General features: G+C 37.7%; 1 protein-coding gene across 5 annotated transcripts in view; it reads right to left on the bottom strand.

The window, feature by feature from the left end:
* Window positions 1-20058, bottom strand: part of CEP350 (centrosomal protein 350) — a 67999-nt gene that overhangs the window by 9944 nt on the left and 37997 nt on the right. For 4 of the 5 annotated variants that reach the window (XM_085300963.1, XM_085300967.1, XM_085300966.1 and 1 more), the window contains exons 28-36: window positions 13906-14105; window positions 12030-12247; window positions 10632-10776; window positions 6931-7091; window positions 6292-6428; window positions 5396-5478; window positions 2349-4450; window positions 915-1316; window positions 680-826 (exon numbers count right to left, since the gene is read on the bottom strand). In XM_085300963.1, the coding sequence (XP_085157089.1) occupies window positions 680-826; window positions 915-1316; window positions 2349-4450; window positions 5396-5478; window positions 6292-6428; window positions 6931-7091; window positions 10632-10776; window positions 12030-12247; window positions 13906-14105 (3595 nt within the window). Of the gene's footprint in view, window positions 1-679; window positions 827-914; window positions 1317-2348; window positions 4451-5395; window positions 5479-6291; window positions 6429-6930; window positions 7092-10631; window positions 10777-12029; window positions 12248-13905; window positions 14106-17143; window positions 17267-20058 lie in introns of all 5 variants that reach the window. The other variant, XM_085300968.1, reaches the window with a different exon arrangement.

Below are 20058 nucleotides of genomic sequence, written 5' to 3'. Positions count from 1 at the left end.
CAGTCCAAGGGAAAAAAAAAAAAAAAAAAACTTCCAAAGAAACAATACAGCTGAGAGTTTTCATTTATGTCCTGGTAAGCTGTATGGAAGTGCTCTGTAGAACACTAAGAGAAACAGTTTTTCCCCTAATGTCCAGTCCTGAGGCTTAACCTAGCCCCAGTCAGGCTTTAGCTTTTTGGAATTCTCTATTTTCTTGAACACTACCACTGGTAATAGGAGACCTAATTTGGCTTGCCAAATAGAGCAGTGGACTGTGGGTCCATCTCAGCAACACTCACCATCCTCAGTGAGGTTGGCACAGGTGTGTCTGAGCACAAAATTCAGCTCATTCCATTTGGCCCAATCCTGCAATTCAGTTCATGCCAATATAATACAGAGCTCCACTGAAATCTTCTAAAGCAGCTATCTGTCRGCATACCAGTTTTGTATGGACAATCAAGGTTGTAGAGGACTACGGTTTAAAAGCAACTAGTGTCAGCCAGAAAGAGAGGAAGGCAAATCTGTTGAATAAAAAGGGCTGTTTTTACAAACTCCCTTATTACAGATTTCAGTTTGTCATCTCATTTCTCTTCTCAACTCTTATCTTACTGGATAAATCTGTTACGATCTTTTAACCTTCAGGCAGGCGGCAGTACAAGATTTTTCATCTTACTCCCCCTATATAAGAAAGACTTCCTACCTTGATTTCATCCAGATCATTTGGGTCCTTCACTCGGCGAAAGTAAGCAGATGTGATCCTACATGGTTTCATCCAAATAGGCTGATTTAGATTAGGATCTTCAGCAAAGATTTCCCCGAAGATCTCTCTTGTTAAGTCAAATACCGCCTTAACAAAGAAAGAAGTAAAAACTAAAGACTTCTTTTGCTCACAGTAAACATTCAAAGGGCAAGTATAAAAAACCTTAAGAGAGTACCTTTTTATAAACCTGCTTGTTTACCATCTCCATGTCCTGCTCTTTGGTGGTATCACTAAGATCCATAGGAAGGCTGAAACTTTGAAGATCATGACCCAGCTCTTTCAGTTTCCAGAGTTCCTCCGCTGCTGCATGTACCATACCTTCTACCTCCACTGCAGTATGAGGGACTGCCAAAGGCTCCTCACACGGCTTTGTTGGTACTTTCTGTGGTTCTACCTTGGCCAGCACTGCTGTTTCTTCAGCTTGCTTCTGCTGGACTTTACGGGAACTCAAGCCATAGTCCTCATCAAACCAGTCTTGATCATCTCCCAGCACACTCAGGAACTCCCGATTGAGCTCCAACTCTGCCAGTCTCTTGGCAAGTTCTTCCTGACCACTGGCACCAAACACTGGGCTCTCCTGTGGATTAAAAGCAACAGAGTAAACAAAAATGGTGACACACTGTTGTTTATCAGACATTCAACATAATCAGATTTTTAAAAGCACTCCAGTTGGCAAAATATACACAAGTACTCTACAGTAATTCTCTAAAACACAATAAATAACCCACAGTAAAATCAGAAATGTTTCAACTCAAACACCTGGGTTTTCCATCACTCCTAATGAGTGCTTTCAGAAGGTCCCTTTAGAGCTTAAAAAAGAACTGTGTGTTCCTGCTCAGTCTGTCCTAATGTTTAACTGTTTATGAAAGGCTGGGCGGTTTAAAAATTGAAAATGTGACATATAACTTATTTCAGTTACCAACACTCTCAGTCAGATCTAAATCAACAGCCTAAAAGCTTTTAGCAGGTGATGGCTGTTTCAGTGACTGAGCCAAAGCTCATACTGGTGAAACGAGTTGATATTTTCTGTGATAATAATATATTGAGATCAATGGCAGAGCAGCCAGGTTTACTGGGATCTTCAGCAGAGAGGCCAAGCCCTGTATCTGTATCATTAACGGCTGCTCTGAGGAAGCTTGAACTTCCACTTTCATGATATATTAGTTCAGTGGATAGAGCAGTCTGACAACTTAATGATCTCTTCTGTAACTAATTATGTTAGAGAATGATTACTTCATATGGAGAGTAGGCAGAGAAGTTTACAGTCCACCATACTTGCACATTTTCAGAACGAAAGAATGAGTGTAAGGATGAAATATGAATTTGAATATGTAAGCAGAAGGCAATCTAAATGAAATAGTTTTCACTTTCTCATGCGCTAAAATATGTCTTTCATACAACTCAAGAGCTACCAAAGCAAGCTGTGAAATGGGATATATGCAAGAATATATATGTAGACACGTACACACATGCACTCTCCACATCACCAAATACAAATGGGGGCGGGGGGGAAGAGGGGGAGTACCACACTGCATTGTTCAGATTCAAGCATCATTAATGAAATCAATTATCAGCTCTTAAAAATCAGTGCAAAATATCCGTTACTCACTGGTCTGGGACACATGTCTGGGGAGGAAAGTTCTTCTCTTTCATCTTCCAAATCAGAACTTAGAAAGAAGTTATTCAGACCATCAGAAATCAGCTCTTTTGCATGCTGGACCGGGGTACTAGGTTCTTCCTTCACATCACAGAGCTCTTGGTTGCTAAGCTGGATTTTCTCATTCCTGACCTTCTTTATGTGCTGCAGTTGATTGACTGTGTCTTTCACAAAATCTCTGAGGAGACTGTCTGTCAGCAATCTGACCTTTTCTAGTTGTTGTTTTGACTTTTCTTCCTCTCTAAGTGGTAATCTAAGCTGGGCTTCTAACTGGTTCTTCTCTTTGGTTAGCAAATCCAGAAGTGGAGTTGAAGGCTTCTCCAGAATTCCAGGTGAGAGATCATCTAACTTTTCAGCACATTCTTCCCCCAATGTCTTCTGCCTCTCCAGTTTTTCAGAAAGAAAATCTGAGATGTCTTCCAAACGAGCAGTGGAAATCTTCTCCGTGACACCAGAAATAGGAGGAGCAAGGTTGGCTGCCTCTTTTGCAGCATGCTTCAGATAATCCACCACAGACTGTTCTTGGGCAAGTGATTCGATAGCTAAAGAGACCTCCTTTATGTTGCTTGCTTCAGAACAAGAATCCTCATCTACCCTTTCCCCAGCTGAGGTCTCTAAAACAGTGGTATCTGCAGGACCTTTATCCTGAGAATAGTTCTCTGTTGCATCTCTTTTCTGGTTTTCTTCCTCTTTGCCAGGTTTGGAACTTCCTTTCTCTTTCTGCTCAGGTTTGTGTTGCTTGCCCAGTGTATCATCAAAAAATGAGTCTTCATCCTTATTCGTGTCTAAATGGCTATCAATACTTTCTGTAATATGGGAGATTTTTTGAGGAGGAGCAAAAATGCCATGCTTTTCTTTGCAATCAAAATATTTTATATCATCGTAAGTTCCGTTATTGTTTCCTTCTGGTTTATCCAACTCCACACCAGCCCAAAACCCTTTGGCAAACTTGGTCAGACCTTTGAATCGCAATGTTCCAGGTTGGACTTTACTCACAAGTACCCTATCACCAATATTGAAATCTAGCAAACTGTCTGTTTCTTCTAAGATTGAAGCAGAGGCCCATGGTGGTGATTCAACAGTGGCCTGTTCTTTCTCCGCATTTCTGTGTTCATTAACTTTTATAAATTCTGTTGGTGACTTAAGTTCTAGTAATCTCTCTGAATGCATGCTGCCAGAGAGGGAGAGAGATCTGTCACTGAGGTATTCACTGATTTCACCATCACTGCCAAGGCTGGTGGACCTGCTTCTGTTGGTCTGCGTGTGGCGTGACTGCTCTCTCAGAGACCGAGTGTCCGCTTTTGGGGAGAGCAGAGACACTTCAAAGTCATCTTTGTAATCTTCCACAAGAAGTGTTTCCTCAATTGATGCTTCTTTTCTGGAGAAGGATCCCTCAAAGTCTTCAAGGTATGATTGCTCTTTTTGAGTAAAGGCTTGTTCTGAAAGCAGCTCATCTTTATCCTCAGCAGATTTGCTCAGTTTGTGAGAATATTCTTCTGCACTTTGTCCAGTTTTGGTGTCTTTGTCTGTCAGTCTCTGATCTAAAATTTCTTCTGTACCTAAGATTTCTTCTGTACCATGAAGACTTTCCACAGTCAAGCCAAAAGATTCCTTCTGAAACTTTTCATTTTCAGAACAGATGACTTGCTTTGGAAGGATGTCCAGTGAGCTCTCCTGCTCTTTATCTAACATCAACAAGACATCAGAATTCTCCAAAGGCTTATCATGAGACTCTTCAAGCTCATATTCTTCCGATTTTATGTATTGTATGTCTTCCTGTATATCAGATTTATGACTGAAGATACTTTCATCACTGGATGTATTTACCATATTGTTCACAGACCCACGGGATATCCTGCTAATATCTTTTATTTCTTTGAGAAGAGGTGACGAGGGCACGTTATCTAAGGAATCACCAGATTCTGCTCTGGACCTCCTTGTTGACTTCAAAACCAAGGACGATGTTCGAGAAGGCTCTTCTGCATGAACATCTGTTGCAACCATCTTCTTGGAGTGCACAGAAATAGATCTCTCAGTCCTTGATGATACAGCATCTTGAAGAAAAAGAAAAAGTGAATCATAGCAGACAGTATAGCCTGCATTGTCTTATGAAAAACTGCAACCATAGGCAACAAAATTAACATCAAGGTTTCTATGCAAAAGGATAGAAACCACTGCCCTGGAAATACATACTTCTAGGTTGTCCAATGAATATGGGCGACGTTCTTTCAATTCAAGGGCTCTAGTACTTTCTTCCCATTTCCTTCCTTACACTAGTATTTTATAATATCATATAATACAATCCCAAGATAAGGGCTTAGTTATTTGTTTGGAAGTCATATAAAACCAAGCAAGATTAAAATGGTAGATAAGGATTAGATAATGATTGGCAGCAAAATATTGAAAAGTATCTGAAAAATACCTACTACCAAATATCTATTCCTAAAGCTTTCATTATTTTTGGTTTCCTTCAACATATTTTTCTCAAGGGTAAAGGTACAGGAAACAAACAAAGAAAAAAGGCTGTCATGCCATTATGGTTTCACCCAAACCTCAACAAGAACAGTATTAAATACTGAATATTCAGGAAACAGCAAAAGCAACAGCCTACTGAATGGAAATAATAAAGTGTGAACAAAAAGCCAATCACCTACTGTAGTTTTAGTTTTAATTATTTTATAGATATAGGATCTTCCATCAACAAATTTTTGGATTTTTCTCACTACGGAATTCCTTTAAAATAAGTGAGCCAAAGTACTGTAAGGTTTTAGAATTTTCTGAAGGGGGTCAAATACCACAGCTTAAGAACCTCCGCCCCTGAAATACTGCAAATAAGTGCAAACATGAAAGAGTAAAAAATATAACCAGTGCATTATGGTTTGATCTATAAAGTCTGCATGCTCTCTTAAAACCCCTTCTTGAATCAAGAAGGAAAGTTTAAAGGCTGAGACAGTCATCTGAGATCTTTATCTGTAACATTGATTCTTCTAGTTACGTACCTCCGTGCTCTGCAATGGATTCCAGAGATGCTCTGGATCGGTCCGATTCAGTCAGTGATTTCCAATTCTTTGCTGTCTCAGGCCTAGGGTTGAAAAATCAAATTCAGTGAAGCATGGTTAAAATAGACTTCCATTAAAGATAAAAATGGAAATACAAGCATCTACGATTATAAATACCACACTAATGATAACATAATGTAGCATGCCAAGAAAACAAAGTGAAGCTCAAAAATAAGCACGGGCAGAGAGAAGGGTTTGGTGACTCCTGGAATGGGCAACTTTTTCAAAAAGGTTAGTCATAAACTTTTGCCTTTTTGCAGTTAAAAAGAATTTTTTWAAAAAAATTATTTACTTAAGCACATTAGAACTGCACCATCTGCTGGAGGAAATGAAACACCTGGAAAACATATGAATTACTTAAGTTTGTTGAATTATCTACCTTTTAAAATGTAAGATCTAAGCCAGATTTAAGTTGCAAAGGTGAATAGCTTGCACACAGCACAGCAAGCAAGATGAGTGACCAAAATGGGAAGAAATTCCTTCATGTTAGTAACCCAAAACACCATTTGGCACATATTTACACAATCAGAAATTACTTTTCAATAGCAATTTGAGAATAGGACTTGAAAGACAGGATGGGACAGAAGTGAGATGCATATGATTACAGGGGCAGTATATATAATCTAATTTGTATGATTATAGGGGCAGTGTATCTACTCTGTTTTGGGTCTGGTAAGACCAGCAAATATGATACCAGCAGATAGGATGTGGCTACCATCCAGAGACTTGAAGAGAACAGCAGCTGCCAATCATCTTGCAGTATAGGTTTCCGCTAAAACAGCATTCATTGATGTTTCAGAATAATCTCAGTAAAAAGAAGGAGAAATCCCAGTTACCTATGGAGTGGTGGTGCCTTGATCTTAGGTTTTTCAGCAGCTGAGGATGGAGTTTTAATCTGAGGTTTGGCTGTGGGCGATGTCTCCAAATCTTGGCTCAGTTCTGCTTCAGTCTTCTTGATGAACTCATCATATGACTAAGCATGAAAAACAAGTATGGCTGTTAATCTCCTAAACTGCAACTACAATTCAGCAAACAAAACCTATCACACGAATACAGCACAGCCTCGACTACTCGAAGGATGCTGCTTTTATGTAAAGCAACATATTTATCTTCCTGAAATTCCACAGTTGTAATTTGTTATTCAAAGAGAAATATTAAAACTTTCAGATTCACATTAGCATTACTCTTCAATCCTAGCTAGGTTGCTAATGTGCAAAAATAGACATAAACCACCCGAACATTGCTAGTATCCTGTTAATGCTACAAATTTTAGAAGAAATAACATTTTTTCCTCACGGCCTCTGGTTCATTACTGCAAATGGTTAAATGGGCAGAATACAGTCACACTCTACCACAATAAATCCTTCACAGCTGTTAATACAATATTCTATTAGCAACATCTGTAGTATAATGATTTATCCAAGGCTAACAATTTGACTTTTTGACACTTTGCCCTTCTTCCCTCTGTTCCTAACCTCTAGTTGCTTGATCAAACTGGCCTCCTGGGCTTTCAGTCTCTCCTTTTGTCTCTTTTTCTGTTCCTTTTTCAGCTGATAAACCACAGATTTCCTTTTTCGCAGTTCATCCTTCAGGGCCCTGATCCGGCCTTCAATGTCACTCTGGTCAGACGTGGTTTCTGAAAAAGCTTAGTTTTAGTCTTTTGGTAACTTACACACTGCAGAAGAGTGTTACTCAAAGCACTCAATAGTCATTTAGTAAATACAAAACACTGTCCAAGTGAAATATCAAAGAATTTAATTTCAGTAAGTTAATCTCAACATATTAAGACTTCTAAAGCGGAATCCCAAATTCATAACACTACTATATAACACAAGAAAGAAAAAATCTTGCATCTTATTTAATATAGAGAAGAGAGAGAAGGGCTCTGATACATGCAGTAACTTATTAGCAAACCATAAGTATTAGCAAACCAGCTGGCYATGTTCATGCTGCTACCTTATTAACTCCGTATCACACCAGCAGCTGCAGAAATTAACATTTTCTGATGTATTTGAAAATATGACAACTAAGAAATGCCTAACAAAAATGTATTTGAAAGATTTCTGTAATCACCACATAGAGTGTCAGGCTACACTGTACACTTTACTGATAAGCATTTCACTTGGAATAGCAGACTCCAAAAGCAGATTTGGATTCCTGCCAATTTAGATTTTCCAGACCAAACTAAATGTATCTATGAGAGAACTGACTGTGTGACAGTAGGAAGGAGAGTCAATTTGAACAATGTAGACAATTTACTGTTTGCAAGCCTCTGGATGTCAATTTGTTAAGGGTGAAGGAGGAAGCACTGAGTTAAGACACAAGTTGGACTACCAAATGATATCTCATAAAGCTACTTGGCCTCCAAGTTCAGTTTCACAGATCCTCCTATGATATTATTAGTGACTACAGCTATTTCCTATCTGAATAAGCTTTTCTGATTTTTTTTTAAATAATTTTTCTTAGTAATTTTCATAAGGTCTATTCTGCTCCCCTCTATCCTCAGAACTCCCTCCAGCCTGGCCTGCCAATCCTTTTTATGGCTTCCTGCTTCTGTTATCTTGGGACACTGTTCCCAGCTCTTAGATCCATTCTCCACTGAATAATCACATTCTACCAGTAGCTCTGCTACTTTTATTATTACTGTTCTAACGACCTCTGGGTCTCTTGGACCTCTCAGACCTTATAGAAAGACTGCCTCGGTGTCTCATTATTTATTCTTCCCTACCCATCTCATTACATCCATTTACTTCTCATTTTTTAAATTTACACCAACAYAGAGCAAAATAAGATCCTGGTGCCAGACAGGTGCTGCCACAACTAAATATCAAAAACTCTTCAAAATATTTATCTGACATAGTCCTACTGGAATCTTCTTCCTGTGCCTGATGTCCCCATTCCTCTTCTATAGCAGCCAGCTCCTAACCAAAGTATCCATGCTGGTTTGCCTTCCTAATGCTGTTTCCTGGACCAAAAAGCTTAGGTGTTCATAAACCCCACCTGCTTCCCTAAAATGTCTAAGAAAATAAGTTACCATTACTATCTGGTCAGCTAGCAAGAGCAGCAGGACATTTTGCTAATCAATCTCATTTCACAAAGCAACAAATAGCAATAATGAAGGATTTCATCAATTACAGCTGGTAAATACAATCAAACTACTGTATTCTTTTTTTTTCCATTAACATCTGTTGTTAACCATTTAGAGAACTAAAAAAACAAGCATGAAAAGAATGGAATCTCATTTACTAATCAGGAGTACTTTATGATGCTACTGCAATTTAACTCCTCATCTTGAATGGTAAGTGATCACTATGTGATTATAGCTTTATTGATCAAGTCATAAGGAAAAGACCTGCATATGCTTTCATCTTTGTTGACTGTGTCTATGCAAGGCAGTGACTTCATTACTACTCAGCAACTTGGAAGATTTGTCTCCTTACAATGAAATGATTCATTGGGAAACCAGCACCATTTCGATCCACCTTTCCTTCCTTGATACATTTACCTACTGTTTGAAATGATCAAAGAGTGCAAATTCTTTATTTTTGAAAATTTACTTTCATCACTGCTGTTGCTGCCTGTACTTTTCCTAATGGCTTCCTTGTCTGGTTCCTCAGTTAGAGCTTAAAGATAACTTTATCAAGTTGCTGAATGCTTACCTGTGTTGCAAAGTGCCCTACAGACAGAATGTCAATACCAGAATGCTAATACAATGCAGTATCTAGCTGTTATGTATTCATTTCTATAGCCGGCAGGAGAGCAGTTGTCACAAATTACCGTTTTGATTGGACTTACATACGTACTACCAAAGAAACAAAATAATCTTTTATGTTGTTTCTTGGGTAATATGTAAGTCAGTCTTTTATGAAGTCGGCTGTATCAGGCACTAAAAAACCCTGAGATGTATATATGCTAGCAAAGTTATCCAGCAATTATGGGCATCAGCCAGTACATGCAATAAAATCACCAATTTTTTCTCCACTGAAAACTTACTAATCATTTAGGGAATAAAAATAAATAAATAAATAAATAAATAAATAAAGCAGAAAGAAAATACAAACTCATTTGTAATGAGAAGTATTTTATGATGCTATCAAAATTGTATTGTGGAATACAAGATGTTTTAGAAGCTAGAAGTACAGAAGAGTTCAAAACAGACTACACAGTTTAACAGAGTGGATGGTGGTGACCCTCACTCCCTGCAAGTGTGTGTTCAGAAAGCGTGGGAAGCCACGTGACTAACAGACTGGAAGAGCATATCAGGGAAAGGATCACTCTGTACCAGTCCACTTTCAATACTCTTTTCCTCAGTATTTATCATTAGCCAATTTCGACACTGGGTTAAAAGACTTGGGATATGAGACCAAACAGTAGTTCCTGTATTTTATCACTCAAAACGCAATCTTAGGCCCTACTTTACTGCACACAATTCTAACTCTCCTCCAAAAATAAAGACAGATTCATTTGCTTAGAGGGTTTAGAATGACACAGATTAAGTACAGTTAACAATGCACAGATATTTCTGAATTTCTTTTCCCAGGTGCCTAAGAGAATACCTTTTGGCCACAGCATCATGGAGATTTAGAACACAAAGAAATAAGAAACGCTCGGTAGTTTTGCAAGACTCAGCCTGGCACACCTAGAACGTCATTCTTCTGATGATCCATTGTCTTGCAGGCAGACTGTCCTGTTTGTGAACACAAAACTTCTGCATGTGTACTGAAGTGTCTGTTAGCTCTGCACACACCAGTGCAGGTCCAACTGGCTCGCTTGTACCGCCGCAACAGAGCTATACTGCTTCTGGAGCCAGGTCGTATTCAGAAGGATGATGATCATGTTTGCAGGCCGCTGAATCTTTTTCTTAAAATAAGCGGGATGAAGCTAACCTGGTATATTTAAATTCTAAAAACATCTTGCCTATCAACTCTTATCTTCATCATACCTGTTTGCAGGAACCTGAATTGTTTTCTTTAAAAAAAAAAAAGGAGTAATAAATAAACCTCCCTAAGCTTAAGAGATCAAATGACATCATGGGAAAACACTCACACAGGACCCCAAAATCTGACAATCTCCAGGAATTTGTTTCTCCCTGCTCCAACCTAGGTCTGTGAAGTCTACTCATCAAAACAAGCAATCTTGAAAATGCAATTTAAACTCAAGCAGATACTAAACTTACCTGATTGTGTCATAGATAAAGATTCATCAGACCAGCTGTTAGATATCTGATGAGACTTTACAGGTGAACGTAGCTGCCCTCCAACTCTATGGCTGCTTTTGCTGGAATCTTGCTTTGATACAGATATGCTGCTTTTAGGTGGAGACTGTTTAAGAAGAAAAGGACAAATAAATAACTGTTTGTAGCAGTTTGACAGTAGGGGTTTATTGTCGTCAGGAGCTAATTACACGGAAAGGACATAGCCTGACTAGAGAACATCTCATAAGCAACAGTACTTAGCCAAGTATATTAAGAACCACCTAACTTAGTTTATTAGATATCAGAATAAAAATACCCCAAAGAGCAATAGCTAATTGTTTGCTTGAGTCCTGATTTCAGTAAACTTTAGATTAGTCTATTACCACCTAGGTGAACTGACATGCTTCTGACTCACAGGTATTTGACACAGTTGATGTAATCATATTTGGTAGCAGCTAAGGAAATAAAACCTCCTACTAAACATACCTGTGAAACCAAAAGGACCTCTCTCTAGAAGAGAGTGCCATCCTAAATCCCCAAAACACCACAGCCCTAATCTTTGTAGCCAGGCAAAGTAACTTTGTTTAAGAGTAAATTTTCTTCTAAAATGCTGCTTACTGCATCAAGTTTATAACACAAGCTTTTCACACACCTTGAACACAACTTCTAGCACACATCGATCATTTTACCACACTGTCATCTTGGCCTCATATTCTAAGTCAATTTTCCAAGAATAAAGCATTTGTAATAAAAGTCTAGATGAGCATGTTTTTTTCTTCCCCTAGACACTCGTTGTCACTGTATCTTTAGTCTTTCAGATTCAGCACAGTGGACCAAAATTACCAGGATGAAGCTTATCAAAATTATCAGGAAAGCAGAACAAAAAAATAAGGCAGAATTCACAAATAGGCATAATCAGAAACCAAAAGGATTGTGCATGAGGCATAATATGCTTCTTCATCCCACAGCTATACTTTGGGATACATTATCTATATATAAAGCAAGGTGGAAAAACAGCATAATTTCCACGACCAAAAGAATTTATGTAATAGCAACAAGGTAGCCTACAGCTAATTCACACTGGTAAACTGGCTGAGTGTTCCACCACCTAACACCGCATACCTACGTGACACACGTGAAATATTCTGCAAGACTGCCCACAATTTTAAAAATACCTAAACTCTATGCTGAAGCAATTCTTCCTCAAGACTTAAGGAACAGATCTGACCACAATGCTTTTCCGTACTAATGTAAAATGGCATTGCAAACACAGGAAATAGTTTAATCTGTGCTTAGACAATTGCAATTGCTGTATTTCTTATGTTTTATGATAGTCAGTTATCAGTGTAAGAATATATACAGCATAAAAAGCTCACTCACAAGTTTGCTAGGTGAGGTAGAGGACTTGAGCTCTTCAGAATAAGCCATTTCTTCTGTAATTGTACGCTGATTTGGGCTTTCTGATGGCCCATGGCCCATAGTCTCTGATGGGACAGACTCAGCCGCTGGACTGCCAAGATCTTCCGGAATAGAGCTTTCACTGTTTACGTGAGAGCAAGAAGGCACTGGAGACTCTTCTCCACTGGCTGTTTCTGAGACTGAACGATGAGAGTGAAAAATAGAGTACATAAAAACCAACATACATGCACCTTATATTATTGGGATYTCTGCCTTCGAGGAAACTGTTGCACGCATATAAAGTAATAACTGCTACCAGCATATGTCAAATTGGTGAGTATTCTTCCACTCACCTAGATACCTAGAGTGGAATATACAGAAAGAACAGGCATGTTTACCAGAGAACTATGATTTAACTGTCAAATATTCTTAGTAATTGCTGGATGTCTAAAATAAAAAGCTTTTCAAGATATTCTAACAATTTCCAGACAACAGATTCCAAGAAGGCTCATTAGGGAAACCTGTCTTTCCAGCTGACCATACAAAAGAAAGAACTCCTATTATTATGAAGAAGTCACAGTGGAGCACGTAATCTGCAAACAAGATCTGGAACTTAGAAGTGGTTGCTTCCTTTACGGTAGTTGCGGAAACATTTTAATGTTATGATTTCATCATGAGTCTCAACCGGCAACAAGTAAAATAATAACCTGGGTTTTCAATACTCCTGTTTACTAAATTCTGCAGGACGTACAGCATTGCTGAAGTAGCCATGGAGAACAAATCAATATTCAAGCAAAGATGGCGTAAGGAGTTTTCCCTTCCCAAACTAGGGCCGTGCTCCAATGCTTACCAGTAGACACAATTAATAGAGGCACAGATGGGAAAATACATTTCCTTTCTGTCATCAGCATGATGAATTTTTGTTCAGTAGAATTTAGTAACTTGGGACATCTTTAAAATGTCCTACAGATACAAGAAATCTGCATGGTAGTTTTCAGTAACAAGCGTAATGGGACATAATTATGAATTCTCTTTGCACATTCAAAAGATATACTGCCTGCTTTCAACAAAGTGAGAAAAATTTGATAATTTTGGGGACAATCCCTGAAGTTTCAACACTTTCTCCCACTACAATCCTGTTCTCTGCAGCTGATCTTGAACGTGCAACCCACTTAAAACAGGAAAGCTGCTGCTCCCAAAATCTGGGAACTCACTTTTCTCAGAGCAGTATCATTTACACTCAGTACACCTGAAGATTTCAGTTACTGCACAAACAACAAATGTAGAAAGAAGTTAGGAGCAAAGCCAAGAAAGAAAATACAACTTCCAACTTTTTGAAATGCAAATAACACAGGGAAAGTAGCCTCTGATGGTAAAGAGCTATCCCCATCAATAGTAATAAGGCTAGCTAGAGACAGACACAAACATTGCTGCAGTGGAAAAGGGTTTTAACAAGTAAGTTAGGAAGAAGGTCAGTAAACAACCACAGAGTATTTTTTAGTAATGAAAAGCAAAATATACTTTAAATTGTATGTAGAAACACCTGATAAGCCTAGGCTGAACTACACACCTGAGAGGACAGACATTAAAGGAGGAATACACTTAGTTACATTAAAATAGAGTTAGAAGAACTAGGCAAAAGATAGTAAATAGCAGAGTACAAAAAAGGAGATTCTGAGAGCGTCTAGAAAGAACCATCACCATGAAAACGCCCAAAAAAGGAAAGAAGTGCGAAACTAGGCAATAGTTGATAACAGATTATGTTTTACTCCTTCCATTTGCACCAGTATTCCCCCACACTTGCTCTTTCGAGTATTTATTAGTTTGTATCCTATTTTGTATATATCCTTGCTATTACCTTTGGGCTCAGTTCTCTGATCCCCCAGTTCTTTCTTGGCTATTTTGGTTTTGAGCAGTTCTTTGTCCCAGGCAGCTAGAGCCTGCTTTTCTATGCGCCGTATTTCTGCCTCCTCTGCATCTAGGCGGCGTTTCCACTCCAACAACTCCTCAGCATGTTGTCGACGCTGCATCAGCTTCTGTTCTCGCTTAGTTAGGAACCTGATAGACAGAGTAGAAAGTAATTGAAAAGTAGTCAACCATAGTCAAAGGTCCCAACAGTCAGATACTCCTGCCACAATTCCCAGAATTTTAGCTGTTCAAATTGTTTTCCAGGATAATATCCTTACTAACTAGCATCTCCTAGAAYTCTGATATGCTGCTAAAAAAAGTCTACGTATAAAAACCTACGTATCAAGGAGACAAGAGATTTTTCTCTGCAGTAAGTAAAATCTACAGTATGTTACAACAGCAGATAAAACAGATATTATTGTCTCCTAAAATTTCTCTATGCATTTTCCTTCTAAAAAAGTGATCAAGTAAAATGCTAGAACATCAAGAAGTCATTCATTTCATAATTTCTTCTCCCTTGCCCTTTTCAGGGATTTTTTTGCACCAGTTCTATCATTAGAGACAACTGAGTTTTACAATCTATCTTTCACTCTACGTTTTAAACCAGGTAAGCACACTGTTTACATGTTAAGGGTCTAAAAACTTATCATCATTAAAAGTGCTACTTACTACTAACTGAAATGAACAGTAAAGTTCCCAATTTCAGGATATGAAAAAGTACCTGTGGTATTAAACTGGAACCCTTCAGAAAGCACTGACTATTTGAAAAATGAAGCTTTCTTGTAGTTTATCCCAAAGACAGAGAAAAGGTTGTATCCCTAACTATTCCACTGTTCTTTCCAAATACATAAGAAAATATGAATCTGTACTGATAGTTCTCCTGAATTACTGAAGTTTTTATCCTTCTTCCTCTGAAGACAATCCATATGGATCACCACTCTTGGCATGTTAATTGTCAGCTGACAACATCAAGAGAACAAAGATGTCGAACTGTTCTTCCCAGCTACTAACAAATCTGGCTGCTAGCTTAAGACTAACAGTAGAAGAAAAGTAAAGCTCATGTTGAAAGTTAGCAGATTTTTTTTTCCTTTGTGACAAAGATTTCTCAAGTGATGCATGAAACCTCAGAAATAACAAAATTCATGCAAAACTTCACTAGGATGAATGGTTTGTGTGTAGATATTAATTTGCTTTGCCAGTTTTTGAATAACAGCACATCTGGTGTTATTTCTCATTGTTAAAATTACCTAGAGGATGGCATGCAACTTCAAGATAATAACTGGAGGGAAGTTCAACATCAATTACACAAACTTCCTTTAACATATCAGGTCTATAGAACAGTGTAACTCAATCCATTAAATTTCCTTAAATTAAATTCTGAACATATCAGAGATTCACTCTGTGGAAAATATATAGTTTGCCAGCTAGAGAGATCTCATAATTAGTAAAGAACTTGTGGTGCCTAATAATACAGTCTTTGAAGATTTGCAGTATTTTGCTTTGCAAATGCCTTTGTAATTTGAAATTTTCAAGCCAACCCAAACACTCAGCATCTAAGTTGATAGTCTCAAAGTAGTTATTAATTTCATACATGCTTTTTAACCTCACATGTTTCAGAGGATGCTCTTACGCACAGAGACTGGACCGATCAGCTATGTAATACACAGGTCTTGCCTGCTGAGGGATATCTCTGATTTGCTCACTTAGTGCTCTTTCTATTCCCTGGAAAATAAGCTGGCAATTTAACAAAAAGGTAAAGATTCAGATGTGTGCTTCTCTAAGACACGTACAAATAAGGTGAAGAATAGTTACATTACGAAGATAAAAGTTTCAGAAGCCAGAAAGATATCTGGAGCATGGCCTCCATTCTCTTTCCTATGGTCAAAACAAGGGTGGAGGAAAAGCAGAAGTATCTTRTAGATTTTCTGGAATATCTGCCACCTTTCGGGTGGCAATGAGTCCCACAATACTGTACATGATATTATCACTTTCTATAGACAAACATCAAATATTGCCTACCCTTAGAAAAAAATCAACACATTAAATATCACTAAGAAACTAGATTACCAGCAATACACACTTGTCTGTGTTTTGTCTTTCCCCAGTACTAACAGATTCTTCAATTCTTGTGTTCAGTTACACATTAGTTCCAATGAGTCGAGCAGGTCATGTATTTGGAACTCGTTACAGATATCAATACTATAATAATGACCTCAATGCAAAAGGCAACTTTTTCTTCTTCATCAGAACGTCTGGATTTTCATGGTTGACTGGATCTTGAAGGAGAGAGTCCAGTTGTAATAAATTTCAAGAGAAAGGCTAAAATAAATGGATTCAAAAGAGTACAACTCCTCAAAAGCAATGTCAAATGAATTAGTCCAGAAGACCACAACAGGAAGGAGAATTAACTAAATGACCATAAAACTAATCACTATGCAAAGACTAACTAAAAGGAAAATCAGCAGTCAGTTAAAAAAAAAAAAAGTGTTAAGAGAAAGAAAGAAGGTTCCCAAGTTCAATCTATAAAAAGAAAAGGATTAAAGCACCATGTCTAAAGATGGAGATCCTTTTATAAGCTTGGGGTTTAAAAGGTCAGAACAACAAGGTAGCATGCATGCTGCCTTAATATTTACTACACTCCAGAGGGTTCCAGTTGAACACCAAGGGTACACATTCATCCTCAACAGCAGGGGCATTTCCACAGAAAACATCCAAAACCACATGTAGCCTCTACAAGAGGAGAAAGTCAAGGGAGCGAGGAGGAAGCAGCAGCACTCAGATTACACTGTCATGATTTTCAAAGTTTAACTATTTCTCTACAGTCACATGTTTTATCTACCCATTCCAAAAGGTTAGGAAAAGAGACCACAGAACAAGGATGGCCAAATTGCAGAGCTAAACATGTTAACCTGGTGCTCTAGCCTTTATTCATACTGCATGTATATCCAAGGTATCACAACTTTAAGCCCAAACTAGACAGTTTCAGCAGCYACTCTGAGGTAGCAACATGACAGCTGGAATAAAGTGAACTGTCTGCCACTCAAAGTGCAGTAGTAATAAGAAATTAATCAGGAAACGGAGAGAAAAGTCGTTCAAAAATGTTTGCTGACGAGGAATCTCTTGACTTTTTAGGACTGAACGGAGCATGCTCTATCAAAGAGTCTATCACTTGAGAAAGGTACAGTTACCTGACCAATTGGTTGTAGATATACAGCTGGAATTTGGGGTGGAGGTTGGGAAAACAGACACTGAGAGAGGCCCAGTGGTGAGACGTAAAGACAGAGAAGAAGTAGTGAACAGGAGAGCAGTGTCTACAAAATAAGGAGGAAGAGTTTAAAACTGAGATAGCAAAAAAGACAGAAAGAACGAGAAAAGGATAGCATCTAGCAAAGAACTTTAAAACTAATTGCATTTAACATCATATAGTTATTACCTAACATCTGTAGCAGAAAAAATATATATTGTTATGCAGAAGGCAATAAAACATATACACTTATGCATAAGCAATTAAACTTTATTTTCCTGTTAATTAAAGGCATGCCACTTTCAAACTGTTATAGTTTTTCCTTAAATCTTGGAAGGAGTTTTATTACTTTGATACAAACTTTCACATGTGCTTGTTAACAGATCTCAACCTGATCTTCTTGCAGCTCTTGCTATTCCAGCCCTCAATAGAGAATATTAGCAGCATTAAATAGCATGCTGGTTTTGTGATATGAATGACTTTGTTAGTCTGGAATCCTAAAAACATTTTCATTCACCAGGCTAAACCTGAATCAATTATTTCCCCAAGGTAAGCCCCAGTAAAAAAAAAAAAAAAAAAAAAAAGGGGGGGGGGGGGAAAAAAAAAAAAGAGCAAGAGAGAGCACGCTTCTGAACAGTGAGTCTGAGATGCGGCAGACTTCTGGCTGCTTTTGTGGTGGATAATTGTGGACCCACTCTTGGAATTGCCACACATTGTATCTTTCATTTGAGGTATGAACTGCAAATAGTTAACATTAAAAAAAAAAAGCTACAGAAACATACAGCTCTGCTTAAAGTAGCATTTCCTACTGAATAACTGTATTTAAAGAAAAGCACCATGCTTCATAAAGCTCTGTATCACAAAGCATAAAGAAAAGCAAAATAAAATGAGCAGTTAATCAGTTCTTCTATTTGCACAGACTACCATTAAAGCTGCATATGCATGGGAAATGAGGGGAAAGGGATTAATTCTCTTTGACAGAGCATGCTACTGTTCACATGCAGGCTACGAAGATTCACAGATTAAGACTAAAACTCTTTCATTCCCCTTTTAGCAGAAGAGAAATATTAAAGCTGTCTCATAGTTACAGAAGCCAAAGTATTTTCCCTTTGCTATAGAGCACAGTAAATCCAGCACTGCAGGATTTCCCGGTTCCTTCCTCATAGCTTGCTTATACCTCGCTTGTCATTCAGCTTCTTCCCTTTTGCAATATAGCACAATCTGATGCTAGCTTCCTATTCAAATAGGTAGTTTCCTATTCTTTACATCTTAAATCAACAACGTCTTACTCTATTTCATTATTCTTGTGTCTTACAAATAAGGACATAAAAAGATACGAGGTTGGCACTCTTAAAAATCAATAATCACTCCTACTATTACCAAAATAATCTGCAGAAGTGTGTGCAAAAGCAATGCAACCAGAAAAATCAAGCTCCAGAGAATCATTTATGTTTAAACAAAGCACTGTTTCCTTTGAAGATAAACAACACAAAGTAAAGCCATAAAAGCAAAAGCAAAATATTCGAGTGCATACATTAAATGGCACACAAGTACAGTTTCTATTTGTTACTGCTCAAAGCAATTGTTTCTTAGAATCCTTTTCAAAAGGTGGACAGCAGGATTATAGGAAGGTGGGCAATTATTTTGGATAAGTAACGAAAATAACTTTAAGGATAGAGCATACTTTCTATCTGCTGCTATCCCTCGTAATAGTAAGTGCAATTATTTACTAATATGTAAGTATTTCTGGAAACACATGTGCTACTTAGGAATGAAGGAACATGGAAAAAATAAGATTTCAAAAACAATATTGACAAAAACACTACCTGATAAAAAGTGACAAAAGAGTCTTGAATATAAAAGTATATTGGTTATCTCTTAATTTCTAAAAAGCTGCTGCTTAAATTAATATATTTATCTCAAAATTCATAAGCTTCAACATGGTTTGGTATCACTATCTATCATCATTTTTTATTTTGTATGTTGATTCTCCGATTGTAAAAGAAAGATAGAGACTCTCTTTTTAACAAAGAAATAGAATCAGAAAAAAATGTTTTCATGACATTCAGCAAGCCAACAGGGGCTACAGAGTAGATTCTTTCTAAGTCCCCATTTTAAACCATTTACTAACATTTTTTTTTAGAGAAAGAGTTTGCTGCTATAAAGGTGAGCTGGCTTTCACATGGCTAACTTGAAATGACCAGAGTTTACTTTTGGAGACATGGTGCTTCAAAAACTTTAAATGCCACTGGTAATTTTGGCTGTTCGGTCCCTAAAACCTACCAGAAGAGTCAGAGTAAAAAAGCATTCCATGTTCAGTACAGGCTTGAACAGGCAAAAGTCATGCAACTAGAACAGATTTTTATCTCCCTCACCACCACTACCTACATTAGTCCTCATTTTTTAGCACCTTTTTCTTTTTTTTTTCCTTTTCTTTTATTTTTATTTTTTTTTTTAATCTTGATCAAATCTGGGTACACGCAGTTATCGGAAAGGCACTTCCCAACAGACTATAAGCAACTAGGATGGTAAGGAGTCAGCGACAGCTTGTCTTTACAAACTGTAATGCTTGTTTTTTGACATTAATCTCTAACTTTTAAGAGTCAAGAGAAAAAATATTACAAAGATCATCTACATGGACTAATATGTAATGACCTAACCTAGTAATAGGCTTAAAAACATTTTAAAACCCCCCTATTTCTTGAGGTAACCGGTGTAAGGTCAGACAACTGAGCCAGTCTCAAATAAAAACAAGACTCCAAACTATTCAGTACATGCTTGTAAAATGCTTGCAATGTTCAAAACAGACAAAGCAATTTATACACACAAAAGATACAGAAACAATTTCTTCAGTTCAAA

The sequence above is a fragment of the Rhea americana genome, unplaced genomic scaffold (assembly GCF_003343005.1).
Source record: "Rhea americana isolate MKP2758 unplaced genomic scaffold, rheAme1 scaffold_17, whole genome shotgun sequence".
In the NCBI taxonomy this organism is placed as follows: domain Eukaryota; kingdom Metazoa; phylum Chordata; class Aves; order Rheiformes; family Rheidae; genus Rhea; species Rhea americana.
This window is presented reverse-complemented; position numbering and strand designations above follow the sequence as displayed.